The sequence below is a fragment of the Somniosus microcephalus genome, chromosome 2 (assembly GCF_052327205.1).
Source record: "Somniosus microcephalus isolate GS21.2 chromosome 2, FLI_Smic_1.0, whole genome shotgun sequence".
Taxonomy (NCBI): Eukaryota; Metazoa; Chordata; class Chondrichthyes; order Squaliformes; family Somniosidae; genus Somniosus; species Somniosus microcephalus.
The window spans coordinates 6,215,251-6,236,765 of NC_140988.1; the positions used below are offsets into that span (position 1 = coordinate 6,215,251).

The following is a 21,515-nucleotide window of genomic DNA, read 5'->3' on the forward strand; positions in this document are numbered from 1 at the left end:
ACAAGGGCATATAAAGTAGCCAAATCTAGTGGGAGGATAGAAGATTGGGAAGCATTTAAAAGCCAGCAAACAATAACTAAAAGATTAATTAAGAAAGGGAAGATAGATTATGAAAGTAAACTAGCAAAAAATATAAAAACAGATAGCAAGAGTTTCTACAGCTATATAAAAAGAAAAAGGGTGGCTAAAGTGAACGTTGGTCCCTTAGAGGATGGGACCGGGAAACTAGTGGTGGGGAACATGGAGATGGCAAAGACGCTGAACAAATATTTTGTATCAGTCTTTACAGTAGAGGACACTAAAAATATCCCAACACTGGACAAACAGGGGGCAATGGGGGGGGAGGAGTTAAACACGATTAAAATCACTAAGGAGATGGTACTCGGTAAAATAATGGGACTTAAGGCGGATAAATCCCCCGGACCTGATGGCCTACATCCTAGGGTCTTGAGAGAAGTGGTAGTAGGGATTGTGGATGCATTGGTGATTATTTTCCAAAACTCCCTGGACTCAGGAAAGGTCCCGGCAGATTGGAAAACTGCTAATGTAACACCCTTATTTAAGAAGGGAAGTAGACAAAAAGCCGGAAACTATAGACCAGTTAGCCTAACATCTGTGGTTGGCAAAATGTTGGAGTCCATTATTAAGGAAACAGTAACAGAGCATTTGGATAAATATAATTTAATAGGACAGAGTCAGCATGGTTTTATGAAGGGGAAGTCATGTTTGACAAATTTGCTCGAATTCTTTGAGGATGTAACATACAGGGTGGATAAAGGGGAACCAGTGGATGTAGTGTATTTGGACTTCCAAAAGGCATTTGACAAGGTTCCACGTAAAAGATTACTGATCAAGATAAAAAATCACGGGATTGGGGGTAATATACTGGCATGGGTGGAAGATTGGCTATCTAACAGAAAACAGAGAGTTGGGATAAATGGTTCGTTCTCGGGCTGGCAATCCGTAACCAGTGGTGTTCCGCAGGGGTCAGTGCTGGGACCCCAACTCTTTACAATCTATATTAACGATTTGGAGGAAGGGACCGAGTGCAACATATCCAAGTTTGCCGATGATACAAAGATGGGAGGGAAAGCAGTGAGTGAGGAGGACATAAAAAACCTGCAAAAGGACATAGACAGGATAAGTGAGTGGGCAGAGATTTGGCAGATGCAATATAATGTTGGAAAGTGTGAGGTTATGCACTTTGGCAGAAAAAATCAAAGAGCAAGTTATTATCTAAATGGAGAGAAACTGCAAAGTGCTACAGTACAAAGGGATCTGGGGGTCCTGGTGCATGAAACACAGAAGGTTAGTATGCAGGTACAGCAGGTGATCAGGAAGGCCAATGGAATCTTGGCTTTTATTGCAAAGGGGATGGAGTATAAAAGCAGGGAAGTCTTGCTTCAGTTATACAGGGTACTGGTGAGGCCACACCTGGAATATTGCGTACAGTTTTGGTTTCCATATTTAAGAAAAGATATACTTGCTCTCGAGGTGGTTCAGAGAAGGTTCACTCGGTTGATTCGAGAGATGAGGGGGTTGACGTATGAGGAAAGGTTGAGTAGGTTGGGACTCTACTCATTGGAGTTCAGAAGAATGAGAGGCGATCTTATCGAAACATATAAGATTGTGAGGGAGCTTGATCAGGTGGATGCGGTGAGGATGTTTCCACTGATGGGTGAGACTAGAACTAGGGGGCATAATCTTAGAATAAGGGGCTGCCCTTTCAAAACTGAGATGAGGAGAAACTTCTTCACTCAGAGGGTAGTAAATCTATGGAATTTGCTACCCCAGAGAGCTGTGGAAGCTGCAACATTAAATCAATTTAAAATGGAGATAGACAGTTTCCTAGCTGATAAGGGAATTAGGGGTTACAGGGAGAGGGCAGGGAAGTGGACGTGAGTCTAGATTCGGATCAGCCATGATCCTATTGAATGGCGGAGCAGGCCCGAGGGGCCGTATGGCCTACTCCTGCTCCTACTTCTTATGTTCTTATGTTCTTATGACCCCTTATCCTGAGACTGTGACCCCTGGTTCTAGACTCTCCAGCCAGGGGGAAACAACCTCTTAGCATCTACCCTGTCAATTCTTGATGAAAACAGTTCCCCCTTTAACTAAGAATGAACTCTTCCAGTAAGCGACATCGCTTTTTTTGACCTTGTTCCCTTGCCAGACAGCATATAAAATGGATGTGGGCTGTATGAAATGACTGTACCCTGCCCCCCGCCCCCCGCCCCCCCCCCACCCCACCACCCCCAGTTTTGACTGCAATAAAAAAACTTAATGTGGAGTCGGATAGCCCTTGGGATGGACTCTTCCTTCATGAGGAGCTTTAACTACTTCCTCTTGTAAAATGCAGCAACGTCTCACTTGTTCACTGTGACTATCACTGACTGTCACAGCCTTGTCCCATTCTGCATGCTTGCTTTTGTCCCCTTCTGGTTTCTGGAGCGTCTGAGAGCTTGCCCTCTATCGACGGGCTTCTGCAATTCACCGAGATTATGTTTACGGTTGTACCGGAAGTTGACATTTTAATGCAGATTGGTTTCCATTCAGGTATTTGAGATTAGCAGCAGTGTGGTTGATAATCTAACTGCGATATAGTGGGAATGTAGGTCAGCAAGGATGGTCCACACAGGATGGAGAGTGGGGGGACAGAGGGAGGGGGGTGTGGGTGGCGGGGGCGGATGCATCAGTATAATTGGTGCATTGTTCTTCCTTTACAAACCCAGTTACTAGTGGCTTTTGTTCTCATGTGTTGGTTCAGTGCCGACATATAACGTGACAGGCAGCCATGTCTCCTCCTCTTTGTGTTGTGTGTAGTTGCATCTTAATCGAGGTCTTTAAGATTATGAAAGGGTTTTGATAGGATAGATGTAGAGAAGATGTTTCCACTTGCGGGGGGAGACCAGAACTAGGGGCCATAAATATGAGATGGTCACTAATAAATCCAATCGGGAATTCAGGAGAAACTTCTTTACCCAGAGAGTGGTGAGAATGTGGAACTCGCTGCCACAGGGAGTGGTTGAAGCGAATAGCAGAGATGGATTTAAGGGAAAGCTAGATAAACACATGAGGGAGAAGGGAATAGAAGGATAGGGTGATGAGGTGAGATGAAGAGGGGTGGGAGGAGGCTGGTGTGGAGCATAAACACCGGCACGGACCAGTGGGGCCGAATGGCCTGTTTCTGTGCCGTACATTCAATGTCATTAAATCTTCAGTCTAATACCAAGCACTTCAGCTGGTCAGTAAAATGACCATTCTCTCACGCCTTCAGAGTCCGGTAATAAGTTATTATTGCATTTAATAGATATATAGAATTACACATGCTTCGTATTATGTGTCAATAATTCAATCAGTTATTTGATTTTGGGAGTTACACTGATTTATGATGCCTTGAGGATGTTAGTGAGGCTTCAGAGCAGTTATTGTAAAATCATCAGCGTTTTTTCTCTATTGGGGAAAAATTGGGTATGGACAATTTTGGGGCGCTAATATCGTCCGAGCGCAAAGTTTAGCGCCTGGCGCTAATTATCACCTCCGACTGCAAAATTCGCCTCTATCGCCCCCTGGAGGTGATTTGAGCGCCAAATCAGGCGCTACACACCTCTCTTAAGGCGCTAACGTCGGGGAGCGAGGCGCTACCTCAGAGCGCTACCGAAGCTCAGGCGATGTCAGTTACCATGGAAGCCAGACAGACTGGCGCCGTCCAGTTCTTAAAGGGGAGGGGCCATCTTTCTGGCCAGCCACACCCTGCTCATTGCAGCCTTGAATCTCGGCCTGGAGAGACCTCGAAAGCAATTGTGTTGGAAGCACTAATGGATCGGCCCAGGGAACGAGTTCGGCGCTTAGGAACCTCAAAAGTGGTGCTGAGGGCCAAACTCCTTAGGACAGCGTTAAATCTCTCCAGACGTCTCTCTCCCTCTCAACCTGCGTGTACCAAAAATGTTGCCGACAACAAAAGGCCTTTAAATAGCGCTCCCCCAGCCCCTTCCCGACTTGAAAGCGTTCCCCGCTACCTGTCGTTCCTAGCGGCAGGCGCTAAGACGGGGGGCATGACTCAATATCCGGCTCGGGGCGCTAACGAGGCGTTGCACGCTCGACTGATGTCACGATCTGCAGGTGCAGGAGATCGTGGCAGTAGTGTTTAGCGTCGCCGCAAAATGACTGGTCAATTTTGTGAGCGCCGCTAAAATTGCTGCGCTCGGGCGCGAAGTTCCTAGCACCCCCCAGAGGCGCTAACCAACCGAATTGTTCCCCCATTATATCTCTTGACTGGATGTGAGGAAGTCTTAGGGCTGGATTTTGTCAATGGGGAGCTTTTGGAGGCGGGACTCCCACTTGTTGGGTTTTAGTCCCGCCTCCATCGACTTGTGGCCAATCCACGCTATTTTCCCTTGATTGACCTTGTTAAGCCCGCCCAGCGGGCTCAGCAGGCCAATTAAGGGAAAGCCAGTTACAGGTGACGTTAGCGAGTGCCGTTTCATCTGTCAAGAGCTTTTGACAGATGAAATGTCATCGTTTGACGGCTCTGTGAAGCTGTCAAACACCGACAATCTGTCTTCTAAGTTGTGGCTTTACTCAAGACTCAGTTAGAAAGCCTTCCTGACCAGAAAGCAGAAGCTGCAGCTTTTGACAGTTCAGCGGCCATTCTGCTTTCTGTGCCGGTGAGCTGAGGGACTCCCGAGACCTGAAGGGAGGAAGCCTGGAGGAAGAAGTAAAGGTAAGTAAAACTTATTAAAACACTTTACACACACCTCACACACTCACCTCTGCACACATGCACCCATTACTCACCTGCACACCAGACATCTCGACCCCTCCGACTCCCGCAGACCGACGGCCCGCCTCGCTGACCCTGGCGAGGTTTGGAGCCGTCGGGAAGCCCACACTTCAGGGCTCAAAATAGGGATTAGCTAAAAAACTGCCTGTTAACTATCTGTTTGGCATTAATCCCCTTCCCGCCTTGAGGCGGCGGGACCCGGCGCGGGTCGGCTACCCGCCTCCTGGCAAGATGGCATGGAGGCGGGTTGGGCACCTGCCCCTAAATTCTGCCATTTTCCCGGCAGTCCCGCCTCCATACCCGCCTCCCCAGGGCTGGCAAAATCCAGCCCTTACTGTCTATTTAAAAAAAACGCTCCATTAAGCACATGAGGGAGAAAGCAATAGAAGGGTATGCTGATATCCTTCTATTCCTTCCTCCCTCATCTGTTTATCCAGCTTCCCCTTAAATGTATCTATACTATTCGCCTCAACCACTCCCTGTGGTAGCGAGTTCCACATTCTCACCACTCTCTGGGTAAAGAAGTTTCTCCTGAATTCCCTATTGGATTTATTAGTGACTCTCTTATATTGATGGCCCCTAGTTCTGGTCTCCCCCACAAGTGGAAACATTTTCTCTATGTCTACCCTATCGAACCCTTTCATAATCTAAAGACCTCCATTAGGTGCAGTAAAGGCACTGTTAGCGCAAAGGGTAGGGGAAATCTGGAACTCTCTTCCCCCAAAAGGGTAGAGATGCTGAGTCAATTGAAATTTTAAAGACTGTGATACACAGACACAGAACACAGAAACCCCACAGTGCAGATAGAGGCCATTTCGGCCCATCGAGCCTGCACCGACACATATCCCACCCGATCCCCGTAACCCCTACACCAACACATATCCCACTCTATCCCCGTAACCCCACGTATTTAATCCCCCTAACACTAAGGGTCAATTTATCGTAGCCAATCAACCTAACCCGCACATCTTTGGACTGTGGGAGGAAAACGGAGCACCTGGAGGAAACCCACGCAAACACAGGGAGAATGTGCAAACTCCACACAGACAGTCGCCCGAGGCCGGATTCGAACCCGGGTCCCTGGCGCTGTGAGGCAACAGTGCTAACCACTATGCCACCGTGCCACTATGGATATATTTTTGTTGGGTTAGGGTATCATAAGAATATAGAAGCATAGGAATAGGAGGAGGCCATTCAGCCACTCGAGCCTGTTCTGCCATTCGGTGAGATAACAGCTGATCTGTATCTTAACTCCATTCACCTCCCTTGGCTCCATATGTTTTTTTACCCTTAGCAAAAATCTATCGCTCTCAGATTTAAAATCATGAATTGAGCTCGCACCTACTGTTTCTTGTGGGAGAGAGTTCCACACTTCTACCACCCTTTGCCTGAAGAAGTGATTCCTAACTTCTCCCCTGAATGGTCCATCACGCCTGTGCCGGCTCTTTGAAAGAGCTCTCCAATTAGTCCCACTACCCCCTGCTCTTTCCCCGTAGCCCTGCACATTTTCTCCCCTTCAGTTTATCCAGTTCCCTTTTGAAAGTTATTATTGAATCTGCTTCCACTGCCCTTTCAGGCAGCGTGTTTCAGATCACAACAACTCGCTGCGTAAAAAAAATTCTCCTCATCTCCCCCTCTGGTTCTTTTGTCAATTATCTTCAATCTGTGTCCTCTGGTTACCGACCCTCCTGCCACTGGAAACGCTTTCTCCTCATTTACTCTATCACAACCCTTCATAATTTTGAATGCCTGAATTAAATCTTCCCTTAACCTTCTTTGCTTGAAGGAGAACCAGCTCAGCTTCTCCAGCCTCTCCACGTAATTGAAGTCCCTCATCCCTGGTACCATTCTAGTAAATCTCCCCTTAACCTTCTCTGCTCTAAGGAGAACAATCCCAGCTTCTCTAGTTGTTAACCGAAAAGAAAACTCGGCAGAAGCTGAGAATTTGGGATGAAATTACAATTCATTAATCCTTTGAGAACCCATTTAGACAGTGAGACTCTCACTAGATACTTATCTTGACACTACAGGTTCTGGTGACGCACAAGTGGAATCAAGAGCATGTCACTGTGCTGCTTGGTTCCATCAATCACCTGAGCATTTGTTACAACATTACCGCTAGCGGGACAAGGTTGAAGAAACATGGATGGTAAAATTACTGACCATCACAATCTCTTCACAGTTGCTCTATGCGTTCATTTGCGTAACTCTACTTTAATTGCACCTTCAAAATTTACAAGGAAAAGTACTGTAGATGTTTACATCACCTTTCTGAATGTTGGGAGGGACTGGAAGGACCCAGAAATCTGAAGTGCTTCTGCTCTTAAGCCGCTTTTCGGATGAAACGTTAAACCCGAGACCCCGTCTGCCCTCGCAGGTGGGCATAAAAATCTAATTTCAAATCAGAGATTGATAGATTTTTGTTAGACAAGGGTATTAAGGGTTACGGAACCAAGGCGGGTAGATGGAGTTAAGATACAACAACAACACCTTGCATTTATATAGCGCCTTTAACGTAGTAAAACGTCCCCAAGCACTTCACAGGAACGATTATGTAAACAAATTTTGACACCGAGCCACATAAGGAGATATTAGGACAGGTGACCAAAAGTTTGGACAAAGAAGTAGGTTTTAAGGAGCATCTTAAAGGAGGAGAGAGAGGCAGAGAGGTTTAGGGAGGGAATTCCAGAGTTTGGGGCCCAGGCAGCTGAAGGCACGGCCGCCAATGGTGGAGCGATTAAAATCGGGGATGCGCAAGAGGCCAGAATTGGAGGAGCGCAGAGATCTCGGAGAGTTGTAGGGCTGGTGGAGGCAGATCAACCATGATCTAATTGAATGGCGGAACAGGTTCGAAGGGCTGAATGGCCGCCTCCTTGTTCCTGGGCTCCCAGTCAGGACAGACTCGGAAAAAGTTGTCGTCTGTTGTTGTTGCTTAACATGAATTAAATGATTTTTGTTTTTCTCTGTCTGATTGTTTAGCTGTTTCATGACATTGCCTACAAGGCCAAGGATAGCGCAGATCTCTTGGCCGGAATTGATGAGTTTCTGGATGAGGTGATTGTCCTTCCTCCTGGTGAGTGGGATCCTGAGATCAGAATAGAGCCTCCAAAGTCACTCCCTTCCTCTGACAAAAGGTAAAGAGACCCTTAACTTCTACTGAAACTTTGGCACAGTGTGTCCCGCGGTCTTGAGATGCTTTGTATAACTGGGACTGTCCTGGGCGCACGGGGCTACGAATGCCTGGTAAATGTACTGCTCCCAAATGGCACACTCACACTAGCAAAGGGAGACTGCTCCTCAGATGCTGGAGCTGGTGCCCCTCTGCCCTCTCGGGTGGACGCAAAAGATCCCGCGGCACTATTTCAAAGAGCAGGAGTGTTTTCCCCGGTGTCCTGGCCAATATTTATCCCTCAATCAGCAACACTAAAAAATAAATAGATTATCTGGTCATTATCACATTGCTGTTTGTGGGAGTTTGCTGTGCGCATATTGGCTGCCATGTTTCCTATGTTACAACAGTGACTCCACTTCAAAAAGTACTTCATTGGCTGGAAAGTGCCTTGGGACGTCCTGAGGTCGTGAAAGACGCTTTATGAATATGAGTTCTTTTCTTTCTACCCCTAAGCCTGACTTGTTGGCAAAGCGTAGCTACAATGGCGTTTGTGTAGCTCTTCATTCGGGGCTGCACACAGAGCCAGGATAAGCAAGAATACCTTACCTATTATTCACTACGTTACTGTGTATTTACAAAACCTGGCCAGATTATTGAGTCACCATGGCAACAGCGAGGTCAGCAAATGAATTAATACTCAGCTGTCCATCTTAGGGCGTGCCTTCAAAGGACTCCTAAAATAAACAAAATTCTTATCTTCTCTTTTGTGTTTATTTCTTTCCATTTTAATATTACTTGAAAGCCCAAATATTAAAGGCCACGGTGATAATATTGTGAATGTCAGAGGTCAGCTCAGCGTGACACAGGGTCGAGCCGCCAGCCTGCCGGGTCAAAGGGCACGCCGTGAATTTGGGGCTGGTTGGAGACTAGAGGCCAGAGAAGGTGTAAAATTTAAAGATTACGCAAATATTTCCTCAAAGGGCCTTCTGCCGATTGTAAAATTCGCTCATAAAACACACTGTTGACATTCAAAAGCTGTCATGTGAACGGTTATCACCACTGCATTGACAGTCAGGTTTGTCACCATACACTTATTGTCCTAAATCGCACCCAGTCCCGTTCACCCATCACCCCTGTGCTCGCTGACCTACATTGGCTCCCGGTTAAGCAACGCCTCGATTTTAAAATTCTCATCCTTATTTTCAAATCCCTCCCTGGCCTCGCCCCTCCCTATCTCTGTAACCTCCTCCAGACCCACAACCCCCCGAGATCTCCGCGCTCCTCCAATTCTGGCCTCTTGTCCATCCCCGATTTTACTACGTTAAAGGCGCTATATAAATACAAGTTGTTGTTGTTGTTGTTACTAGTTATCTCCTGCGGCTTTGCTCACAGATAAAAAGATGTGTTTTCTTCTTTTCTTCCATTTGTTTAGCAGTCTTTAAAACCTGTTTGGTGTTTCCTCTCACCCTCTCCCTCTGTCATTGACTATCTTTCTCTCTTTATTTCTCCCTCTCTCACATTCTCCTGCTCTCTCTCTCTCTCTCTCTCACACATTCTCCTGCTCTCTCTCTCTCTCACATTCTCCTGCTCTCTCTCTCTCTCTCTCACATTCTCCTGCTCTCTTTCTCTCTCTCTCTCTCTCTCACATTCTCCTGCTCTCTCTCTCTCTCTCTCTCACACATTCTCCTGCTCTCTCTCTCTCTCTCTCACATTCTCCTGCTCTCTCTCTCTCTCTCTCTCACACACATTCTCCTGCTCTCTCTCTCTCTCTCTCTCTCACATTCTCCTGCTCCCTCTCCCTCTCTCTCTCTCTCACATTCTCCTGCTCTCTCTCTCTCTCTCACATTCTCCTGCTCTCTCTCTCTCTCTCTCTCTCACATTCTCCTGCTCTCTCTCTCTCTCTCACATTCTCCTGCTCTCTCTCTCTCTCTCTCACACATTCTCCTGCTCTCTCTCTCTCTCTCTCTCTCTCACACATTCTCCTGCTCTCTCTCTCTCTCTCTCTCTCACATTCTCCTGCTCTCTCTCCTCTCTCTCTCTCTCACATTCTCCTGCTCTCTCTCTCTCTCACATTCTCCTGCTCTCTCTCCTCTCTCTCTCTCTCACATTCTCCTGCTCTCTCTCTCTCTCTCTCACATTCTCCTGCTCTCTCTCTCTCTCTCTCACATTCTCCTGCTCTCTCTCTCTCTCTCTCACATTCTCCTGCTCTCTCTCTCTCTCTCACACATTCTCCTGCTCTCTCTCTCTCTCTCACACATTCTCCTGCTCTCTCTCTCTCTCACACATTCTCCTGCTCTCTCTCTCTCTCTCTCTCGCACATTCTCCTGCTCTCTCTCTCTCTCTCTCGCACATTCTCCTGCTCTCTCTCTCTCTCTCTCTCTCTCTCTCACACATTCTCCTGCTCTCTCTCTCGCACATTCTCCTTCTCTCTCTCTCTCTCTCTCTCGCACATTCTCCTGCTCTCTCTCCTCTCTCTCTCTCTCACACATTCTCCTGCTCTCTCGCTCTCTCTCTCTCTCACATTCTCCTGCTCTCTCTCTCTCTCTCTCACACATTCTCCTGCTCTCTCTCTCTCTCTCTCACATTCTCCTGCTCTCTCTCTCTCTCCCTCTCTCACACATTCTCCTGCTCTCTCTCTCTCTCTCTCTCTCTCTCTCATTCTCCTGCTCTCTCTCGTTCTCTCTCACACATTCTCCTGCTCTCTCTCTCTCTCTCACATTCTCCTGCTCTCTCTCTCTCTCTCTCTCACATTCTCCTGCTCTCTCTCTCTCTCACACATTCTCCTGCTCTCTCTCTCTCTCTCTCTCACATTCTCCTGCTCTCTCTCTCTCTCTCTCTCACATTCTCCTGCTCTCTCTCTCTCTCACACATTCTCCTGCTCTCTCTCTCTCTCTCACACATTCTCCTGCTCTCTCTCTCGCACATTCTCCTTCTCTCTCTCTCTCACTCTCTCTCGCACATTCTCCTGCTCTCTCTCCTCTCTCTCTCTCTCACACATTCTCCTGCTCTCTCTCTCTCTCACATTCTCCTGCTCTCTCTCTCTCTCTCTCTCTCACACATTCTCCTGCTCTCTCTCTCTCTCTCTCTCTCATTCTCCTGCTCTCTCTCCTCTCTCTCTCTCTCACACATTCTCCTGCTCTCTCTCTCTCTCTCTCACATTCTCCTGCTCTCTCTCTCTCTCTCTCTCTCTCTCACATTCTCCTGCTCTCTCTCTCTCTCTCTCTCACATTCTCCTGCTCTCTCTCTCTCTCACACATTCTCCTGCTCTCTCTCTCTCTCTCACATTCTCCTGCTCTCTCTCTCTCTCTCTCTCACATTCTCCTGCTCTCTCCTCTCTCTCTCTCTCACATTCTCCTGCTCTCTCTCTCTCGCTCTCACATTCTCCTGCTCTCTCTCTCTCTCTCTCTCTCACACATTCTCCTGCTCTCTCTCTCTCTCTCTCTCTCTCTCACATTCTCCTGCTCTCTCTCTCTCTCACACATTCTCCTGCTCTCTCTCCTTCTCTCTCTCTCTCTCTCACATTCTCCTGCTCTCTCTCCTTCTCTCTCTCTCTCTCTCACATTCTCCTGCTCTCTCTCTCTCTCTCTCTCTCTCACACATTCTCCTGCTCTCTCTCTCTCTCTCTCTCTCACATTCTCCTGCTCTCTCTCTCTCTCTCTCTCTCACACATTCTCCTGCTCTCTCTCTCTCTCTCTCTCTCACATTCTCCTGCTCTCTCTCTCTCTCTCACATTCTCCTGCTCTCTCTCCTTCTCTCTCTCTCTCTCTCACACATTCTCCTGCTCTCTCTCTCTCTCTCTCTCTCTCACACATTCTCCTGCTCTCTCTCCTGCTCTCTCTCTCTCTCTCACACATTCTCCTGCTCTCTCTCTCTCTCTCTCTCTCTCTCACATTCTCCTGCTCTCTCTCTCTCTCTCTCACACATTCTCCTGCTCTCTCTCTCTCTCTCTCTCACATTCTCCTGCTCTCTCTCCTTCTCTCTCTCTCTCTCTCACACATTCTCCTGCTCTCTCTCTCTCTCTCTCTCACACATTCTCCTGCTCTCTCTCCTGCTCTCTCTCTCTCTCACACATTCTCCTGCTCTCTCTCTCTCTCTCTCACATTCTCCTGCTCTCTCTCTCTCTCTCTCTCTCTCACATTCTCCTGCTCTCTCTCTCTCTCACATTCTCCTGCTCTCTCTCCTTCTCTCTCTCTCTCTCTCACACATTCTCCTGCTCTCTCTCTCTCTCTCTCTCTCTCACATTCTCCTGCTCTCTCTCTCTCTCTCTCTCTCACATTCTCCTGCTCTCTCTCCTTCTCTCTCTCTCTCTCTCACACATTCTCCTGCTCTCTCTCTCTCTCTCTCTCTCACACATTCTCCTGCAGTCTCTCCTTCTCTCTCTCTCTCTCACACACATTCTCCTGCTCTCTCTCTCCTGCTCTCTCTCCTCTCTCTCACATTCTCCTGCTCTCTCTCTCACATTCTCCTGCTCTCTCTCTCTCTCATTCTCCTGCTCCCTCTCCTTCTCTCTTTCTCTCTCCCATTCTCCTGCTCCCTCTCCTTTTCCCTCTCTCCCTCTCTGGGGTATATTTAATGTAACCCACACATTGGGGAAACTGAGGCGATCGGGTGGAAGGCTGGTTTTACTTCCCGCCTGATTTTACTCTCCATCGGAGTCAAAGGAGACCAATATCGGGCGGGGGTGTAAAACCGGCCTTCCACCCGATCCCGTGGGCTTCCCAGCCAGAGAGTTAGGTTGAAATTACCCCCTCCTCCTCTCCTTCCCACCCCTCTCTTTTTCCCTCCATCCCCCCTCTTCCTGTGTTGGTCTCTCTCCCCTCTCCTCCCTTCCTCCACACTTCTCAATCGACTCTCAGTTAGTGATACTGCTGCTCTTGGACAACCTCAGGTAGCCAATCAGCTTCATTACTTGTGAAGGGACACAGCGTGTGTTGTTTTCCATAGTGACACGTTTTCTGATCCCCATCCGCCCCCAGTCTCTAGCTTTGTCTATTATCTTTATGCTTCAATTACTGCTCTGCACACAGCAAGGTTCCACAAACAGCACTGAGACAATGACCAGATCATCTGTTTCAGCGATGTTGATTGAGGGATCAATATTGGCTCAGGACTTCTTGCTCTTCAATATAGTGGCCATGGGATATTTTACGACCACCTGAGAGAGCAGACGTCACCGCGGTTTAACGTCCCATCTGAAGGACGGCACCTCCGACAGCGCGGCGCTCCCTCAGCACCGCACTGGGAGTGTCGGCCTGGATTTTGTGCTCAAGCTTCTGGAGTGGGACTCGAATCCACAACCACCTGCCTCAGGGACGAGAGTGCTGCCCACTGAGACATGGCCGACACTAAAGAAATATTACATGAATGCATTTGGACAGTAATATTCGCTCGGCGTCATTTCAAGATCGAGGTGTTAGCACCAAGTTCAGAAGGCCTGCTTTGTGATTTCAGGTCACGTGTAAAGGCCTGAAACAAGCAGGGAGTAGGCCTCTTAGTGTAAAGTTAGGTCAAAGGAGTAGAAAACTGCATACAAAACTGGATGCAGCTTGCACTTAACTCCTCGTTGTAAAAGCAAATTGGCCCCAGAAAGAGATGCGTTCCTCTCCACAGCAGATTTTGTGGTTCTTTCTTGGATTAAAAAAATGTTTGATTTAATAATTGTTTAATGGTTAGATAGGACAGGCCAACAACATATTTGTTCCAAATTCAAACCAGGCCTGTGACAGACCCAGAAGAATAAACTGTGCTCACCCGACCTCCAGAATGTTGGCTAGCAACCGAAAATGTCACTAGATAACAAATTCTTTTAAACATTAGAATGCATACAGTTAGCGATTCGCACAGACATACTGACCCTAGTGGAGCCTTCTATTGCCCGTGTCCTAATGTGCACCAAGTCCCATTCACCCATCACCCCTGTGCTCGCTAACCTACATTGGCTCCCGGTTAAGCAATGCCTCGATTTTTAATATTCTCATCCTTGTCTTCAAATCCCTCCATGGCCCTCTCCCCTCCCTATCTCTGTAACCACCTCCAGCTCTGCAACCCCCCGAGATCTCTGCGCTCTTCCAATTGGTCACCTGTCCTAATATCTCCTTATTAAATGTCAAACTTTGTTTGATAATCGCTCCTGTGAAGCGCCTTGGGACGTTTTACTACGTTAAAGGCGCTGTATAAATGCAAGTTGCTGTTGTTGTTGAGGTCCCATCTAATTTCCCTTCCCCTAATCCAGGGACTAATTGCAGTGGCCCCACTGTCCGATATCAGCACAGTCTGGGGAGCAAACCTCCCACCTTCCTCATCTGTCTGGCGCTTCTACCCGTAAGCAATTGGGAGGAGTCCCTTATTAACTCTACTTTAATGGGGTTACTCAGCGGGTTTAGGGATTACCCACAAACTGAAAAGCCATTGGGAGAAAAATTCAGTTGTTTGCGCCTCCCGTTAGTGCCTTAAGAGGGCGCTAATGGGGCACAAAGCAACTAGCACCCGGGCACGGCGATGTTTGCACCGCTCGCGAAATTAACTAGACATTTTGTGGCGGCGCTAAACACTACCACCACGATCTCCTGTGCCGGCAGATTGTGACGTCAGTCGAGTGCGTAGCGCCCCGGACCGTATATTAAGTGGCGCCCTCTGCCTTACCGCCTGCCGCTAGCAACGACAGGTTGAGGGGAGCATTATGCAGTCAGAAAGGGACTGGGGGAGCGTTATTTAAAGGCGACCGCTTCCTACCTTTTTTTGTAGGTGACATTTTTGCACCACGCATTCTGAGAGAAAGAGAGAGAGACTTCTGGAGAGATTCAACGCTGTGTGAAGGAGTTTTGGGTACTGAGCAGCACTTTGCAGGTTCATTTTGATTTGCCCTTCCTTGCTTCACCAGCGCTCTGAGGTAGCACCTCGCTCCTTGGCGTTTGCGCCTTAAGACAGGTGTGAAGCGCCTGATTTAGCGCTCCAATCACCTCCAGGGGCAATAAAAGCCAAGTTTGCTGTCGGAGGCAATGATTAGCGCCAGGCGCTAAACTTTGCGCACGGCCGATAATGGCGCCCCAAATGGGGCGATACCGAATTTTTCCCCCATTGTGTCATCTGCAGATGCTGCAACCATACGCTCAGCTTGTGTGATGTTAATAAACATTCCCAATAGTCAAGCAATCACCAGGAGAGTGACAACCCTTAGGGAATGTGGTAAAACGTCCCAAGGCGCTACAAAGGGTGTGTAATCAGACGGAAAATTGACACCGAGCCACGTTAGGAGATATTAGAACAGGTAACCAAAAGCTTGGTCAAAGAGGAGAGAGAGACGGAGAGGTTTCGGGCGGGAATTCCAGAGCTTCAGGCTAAAGCCCCTTCTAATGGCCAATTACAGAACCTACAGTGCCATGTTTTAGAATAGTCTGCTCCATCAGGTAGCCAGTCAGGACCTTGCACAGTAATTGTTATATTAAACTGCAGATAAGATAAAGTGGCTTGGCTTTGAACCCTTAGTCGATGGGCATAGTATTGCAAAAGGTTCTGACCTGCCTCTCTGTTCTATAATAAGAAGCAGAAATTATATTTGAAACTTTACAAGCTATTCCAGTTCTGACCAGTTTTAAACAGCTTACAGGTGGAATCATTTCAAGATAAAACATTCATTGGTACTTTCACCCTTGATAAAACCACGGCGTCTTCTCAGTGAACAGATAGAGAATCGCACAACCTTTTCAACTGTGGCCTCATTAACCGAACCCTCCCTTTAATGAGGCATCAGCTCAGGTGTGAACTTGATCCCATGCACTACAAATCTTGATAAAGGGTGGCTGTTGCCTAGTTATACTATGGTTCAGTGGGTAGCACTCTTGCCTCTGATGTCAGAAGGTTGTGGGTTCAAGTCCCCACTCCAGAGACATGAGCACAAAATCCAGGCTGATACTTGCAGTGCGGTGCTGAGGGAGTGCTGCACTGTCAGAGGTGCCGTCTTTCGGATGAGACGTTAAACTGAGGTCCCGTCTGCTCTCTCAGGTGGATGTAAAAGATCCCATGGCACTATTTCGAAGAAGAGCAGGGGAGTTTGTTCTGGGGTCAATATTTATCCCTCAATCAACATCACTAAAAAAAAAAAATAATCTGGTCATTTTGACATTGCTGTTTGTGGGAGCTTGCTGTGCGCAAATTGGTTGCCGCGTTTCCTACATTACAACAGCGACTACACTTCAAAAAGTACTTAATTGGCTTTAAAGCGCTTTGGGACATCCTGAGGTCGAGAAGGGCGCGATAGAAATGCAAGTCTTTCAGTCTTTACTTGATAAGGTCTCAATACAGAAGGGGTAATTTTGTGCTCCATAGGGATCCATGATTGACAGGAGCGCAGGTTGATGAGCTGGGACGAAGGTGTTTTAGCCCAGTCTCTATCCCACACTCCCGTCCGAGGTCAACCTCCCTGCCAGAATCGTGGAATCATTCCCTACTGCTTTAACCGGGAGTCTCTTAGGGAGCAATTTTAACCTAACTCTCCGGCAGGAATACCACAGGATCGGGTGGAAAGCCAGTTTTATACCCCACCCAATATTGCCCCCGACTGACTTCAGTGAAGAGTAAAATCCGTCGGGGAGTAAAACCGCCTTCTCACCCAATCCCGTCAGTTCCCGGCCGGGCCGGTGAGGTTAAAATTGGCCCCGTGCGTCATGCCTGATATTGCCACAAAAGGCGGAGGGACGGTTCAATTCTCAGGCCTAGAGGGCGGAATATTTGACACGCCTGTCACGCACTGAACTTAAAATGAGCAGAAGAACCAGTTAAATCCAGTTCAGGATCACGACAAATTGGGGGAGTGTCGTTAATACAGAGGAGGACTACGACAAAATACAGGAAGATGTTAATAAACTTGCAGAATGAGCGTGAATTTCAAGATAGATAAGTATGAGGTGATGCATTTTGGTAGGAGTAATAAGGAGGCCACATACTGCTTGGATAATAAGGGCTGGATTTTGATACTGGAGCGTGTAGGAGGCGGGACTACAACTTTCAGGGTTGTAGTCCCGCCTCCATCGAGTTGTGGCCAACCCACGCGATTTTCACTTGATTGACCTTGTTAAGCCCGCCCAGTGGGCTCAGCAGGCCAATTAAGAGCCACCCGGCAACAGGTGATGTCACAGATTGACATTTCATCTGTCAAAAGCTTTTGACAGATGAAATATCAGCCTTTCACAGCTGTTTGAAGCTGTCAAACACTGACAATCTGTACTCCAAGTTAATTCCTTCCTCTCGGGCTGATTTAGAGATCTCTCCGGAACAGAAAGCTGAATGCTGCAACTTTTGACAGCTCACGGCCATTCTGCTTTCTGTGCCGGTGAGATGAGGGACTCCCGAGACCTGAAGGAAGGAAGGCTGTAAAGGTAAGTAGAACTTCTTTAAACACTTTACACACACCAAACGCACTTACCTCTGAACTCATGCACCCATCACTCACCTGAACACCGGACATCTCGAACCCTCCAAGCCCTTCAGCCCGACGGTCCGCCTCGCTAACTTGGCATGGTTTGGAGCCGTCGGGAATCCCACACTTCAACATTAAAAATAGGGATTAGGCTAAAAACTGCTGGTTAACTACCTGTTAACAAGCAGTTAATTGGCAGTAATCCTCTTCCCGCCTCGGGGAGGCGGGTCCCAGCACAGGTCGGGTACTCGCCTCCACGGCCCAATGAAAATCGAGTCCTAAGAGTCTGAATGGGGTAGAGGAGCAAAGCGATCTCGGGGTATAGATACACAAATCATTCAAAGTAGCGACTCAGGTTATTAAGGCAATAAAAAACACAAAACAGGCACTGGGTTCATTTCTAGAGGGAAAGAATTGAAAAGCAGAGAAAGTTCTGTTCAACTTGTATCGAACCTTGGTTAGGCCACACTTGGAGCACCGTGCACAGTTCTGGCCTCCATATTATAAAAAGGATATAGAGGCGCTGGAGAAGGTGGGAATAAGATTCACAAGGATGTTACCAGAACTGAGAGGTTGTAACTATCAGGAAAGATTGAACAGGCTGGGGCTCTTTTCTCTAGAAAAAGGAAGGCTGTGGGGTGACCTGATCGAGGTCTTTAAAATCATGAAAGGGTTCGATAGGAGAAACATAGAGAATTTGTTTCCAACTTCTTTACCCAGAGAGTGGTGAGAATGTGGAACTCGCTACCACAGGGAGTGGTTGAGGCGAATAGCAGAGATACATTTAAGGGGAAGCTGGATAAACACATGAGGGAGAAAGGAATAAATGGTTCAGTTGATCGGGGGAGATGAAGAGGGATGGGAGGAGGCTGGTGTGGAGCATAAACACCGGTCTAGACTAGCTGGGCTGAATGGCCTGTTCCTGCGTTGAAGACATAATGTAACTCGATGTAAGGCGGGCGAGAGAGAGCGGAGTGTTGTAACACCATCTTCATTCTAAACAGAAAGAACATGATCTCAGGAGGAGAAAGCATCCAGATGAACGGAGACATGCCTCATGATGGTGGACACGGGAGTGGGGGGCATGAAGTTCCAGATGAACTGAAGAAAACCGGAAGGTAAGGAGGACGTTGGTAAATATTTGACTACGAAACAACGTTAAGTAAAGAAACTGATGAAGACAGTTTGATAGGAATCCATCTTCGATTGCTTGAGACTGGGATTTGCACCGTTTGTTTTTATTGTTAACGTTTTTATGACAGACTCTCTGGGACAAAACCCGAGTGTACTTCAGTAATTGTAGGCAAGTGTTATGCATCCGCTTGGCTCGGTTGGCAGCACGGTCACTGCTAAAATAGAGGTTACACAGGAACAGGAGGAGGCCATTCAGCCCCTCGAGCCTGTTACACAGGAACAGGAGGAGGCCCATTCAGCCCCTCAAGTCTATTACACAGGAACAAGAAGAGGCCATTCGGCCCCTCGAACCCGTTACACAGGAACAGGAGGAGATCATTCAGCCCCTCGAGCCTGTTACACAGGAACAGGAGGAGGCCGTTCAGCCCCTCGAACCTGTTACACAGGAACAGGAGGAGGCCATTCAGCCCCTCGAGCCTGTTACACAGGAACAGGTGGAGGCCATTCAGCCCCTCGAGCCTGTTACACGGCAACAGGAGGAGGGCCATTTAGTCCCTCGAGCCCGATACACGGCAACAGGAGGAGGCCCATTCAGCCCCTCGAGCCCGTTACACGGCAACAGGAGGAGGCCATTTGGCCCCTCGAGCCTGTTGCATAGGAACAGGAGGAGGCCCATTCGGCTCCTCGAGCCTGTTACACAAGAACAGGAGGAGGCCATTCAGCCCCTCGAGCCTGTTACATTAGGAACAGGAGGAGGCCATTCAGCCCTCGAGCCTGTTACACAGGAACAGGAGGAAGCCATTCAACCCCTCGAGCCTCTTCCACCATTCAATCAGATCACGGCTGATCTGCTGCATTTATGCTAGTGGGAAAGTGGAGTTGAGCGCGAAGATCAGCCATGATCTCATTGAATGGCGGAGCAGGCTCGAGGGGCCGAATGGCCGACTCCTGCTCCTAATTCTTATGTTCTTATTATATCTATAAGAGCTCTTGGCACGTGCTCGTGAAACCTGTGAAAATTATGATCGCTCCCTTCCTTCTGCCATTGATCTCCTCGGACACGTTAGTGTGATTCACCTGACATTTCATTCCCTGCGCATTTTCCTGGCTTCTCGCAGAGACCCTGGTTTTTATGAAATGTTCTCGCTCTCGTTTGTCCAACACCTCAGGTTCTTTGGCGGGTTTGTGACGGACATTAAGAGGAAAGTCCCGTGGTACGCCAGTGACTTCTACGATGCTCTGAGTATCCAGTCGCTTTCTGCCATTCTGTTCATCTACCTGGGGACCGTAACCAACGCTATCACCTTCGGAGGCCTCCTCGGGGACGCTACCGACAACATGCAGGTGTGAAGCTGCTCCCCATTGCAGATCAGGTGTCTTTTACTCCAAGGTGTCCTATTAGGGAGGCGATGTGCTGATCATGCCTTTCTTTCAACTCCGTCACACGTCGAATTTCATAGAATTCACAGCACAGAAACAGGCCATTTGGCCCAACTGGTCTGTGCCGGTGTTTCTGCTCCACACCAGCCTCCTCCCACCCCTCTTCCTCTCACCCCATCACCATATCCTTCTATTCCTTTCTCCCTCATGTGTTTATCCAGCTTCCCCTTAAATGCATCTCTGTTATTCTCCTCAACCACTCCCTGTGGTAACGAGTTTCACATTCTAACCACTCTCTGGGTAAAGAAGTTTCCCCTGAATTCCTTTTTGGATTTATTAGTGACTATCTTATATTTATGACCCGTAGTTTTTATCTCCCCCACAATTGGAAACATCTTCTTTACGTCTACCCAACGAACTCCTTCATAATTTTCAAGACCTCTATCAGGTCACCCCTCAGCCTTCGCCTTTCTACAGAAAAGAGCCCCAGCCTGTTCAGCCTTTCCCGATAGTGAAAACCCCTCAGTTCTGGTATCATCCTTGTAAATCTTTTTTGCACCTTCTCCAGTGCCTCTACATCCTTTTTATAATATGGAGACCAGAACTGTGTACGGTGCTCCAAGTGTGGTCTAACCAAGGTTCTATACAAGTTGAACAGAACTGCTCTGCTATTCAATTCTATCCCTCTAGAAATAAATCCCAGTGCTTGGTGTGCTTATTTTTATGGTCTTGTTAACCTGCGTCTCTACTTTTAGTGATTTGTGTATCTGTACCCTGAGATCCCTTTGCTTCTCTACCCCATTTAGACTTTTTTCCCCCAAGGATTATGTGGCCTCCTTATCATCGAATGTTACAGCACAGAAGTAGGCCATTCGGCCCATCATTCCACGTAATAGACGTGTTAGCAAAATTGAAGCCCGTGGGATTAAAGGGACAGTGGCAGCACGGATACGATACGGGCTAAGGGACAGAAAGCAGAGAATAGCAGTGAATAGTTGTTTAACAGACTGGAGGGAAATGTGCAATTGTGTCTCCAAGGGGTTGGTATTAGGACCACTGCTCTTTTCGATATATATTAATGACCTGGACTTGGGTATAGGGGGCATCATTTCAAAGTTTGTTGCTGACACAAAGCTCGGAAATGTAGTAAAAATGAGGAGGATAACAACAGACTTCGGGAGGACACAGACAGACTGGTGAAATGGGCAGACATGTGGCAGATGAAATTTAATGCAGAGAAGCGTGAAGTGATACATTTGGAAGGAAGAATGAGGAGAGGCAATATAAACTAAATGATACAAAAACAGCAAGTTGTTGTGATCTGGAATGCGCTGCCTGAAAGGGAAGCAGATTCAATAGTAACTTTCAAAGGGGAATTGGATAAATACTTGAAGGGTTATGTGGGGCTATGGGGAAAGAGCAGGGGGAGGAGTGAGACTAATTGGAGAGCTCTTTCAAAGAGCCGGCACAGGCACGATGGGCCGAATGGCCTCCTTCTGTGCTGTATGGTTCTACGAATAATTAATTTTGCAATTACACTAAATTCATATGTTTGTCAAATAGATTTTGCTGCGTATCACAAACTTTATCTTTGCTCTCTGCTCCCCAGTACCATTTGATGTTTATTTAGAGGAACTGTTTATGTTTAATGCATATCTTGCTCTATAAAGAAGCTTCTTTACCCAGAGAGT

At 47.7% G+C, this 21,515-nt stretch overlaps 1 protein-coding gene across 1 annotated transcript in view; it reads left to right on the plus strand.

The window, feature by feature from the left end:
- Positions 1–21,515, plus strand: part of LOC147122516 (electrogenic sodium bicarbonate cotransporter 1-like) — a 229,974-nt gene that overhangs the window by 99,940 nt on the left and 108,519 nt on the right. The window contains 3 exon segments of the mRNA XM_086006102.1: positions 7,763–7,917; positions 18,315–18,428; positions 19,614–19,788. Coding sequence (XP_085862228.1) covers positions 7,763–7,917; positions 18,315–18,428; positions 19,614–19,788 — 444 coding nt within the window.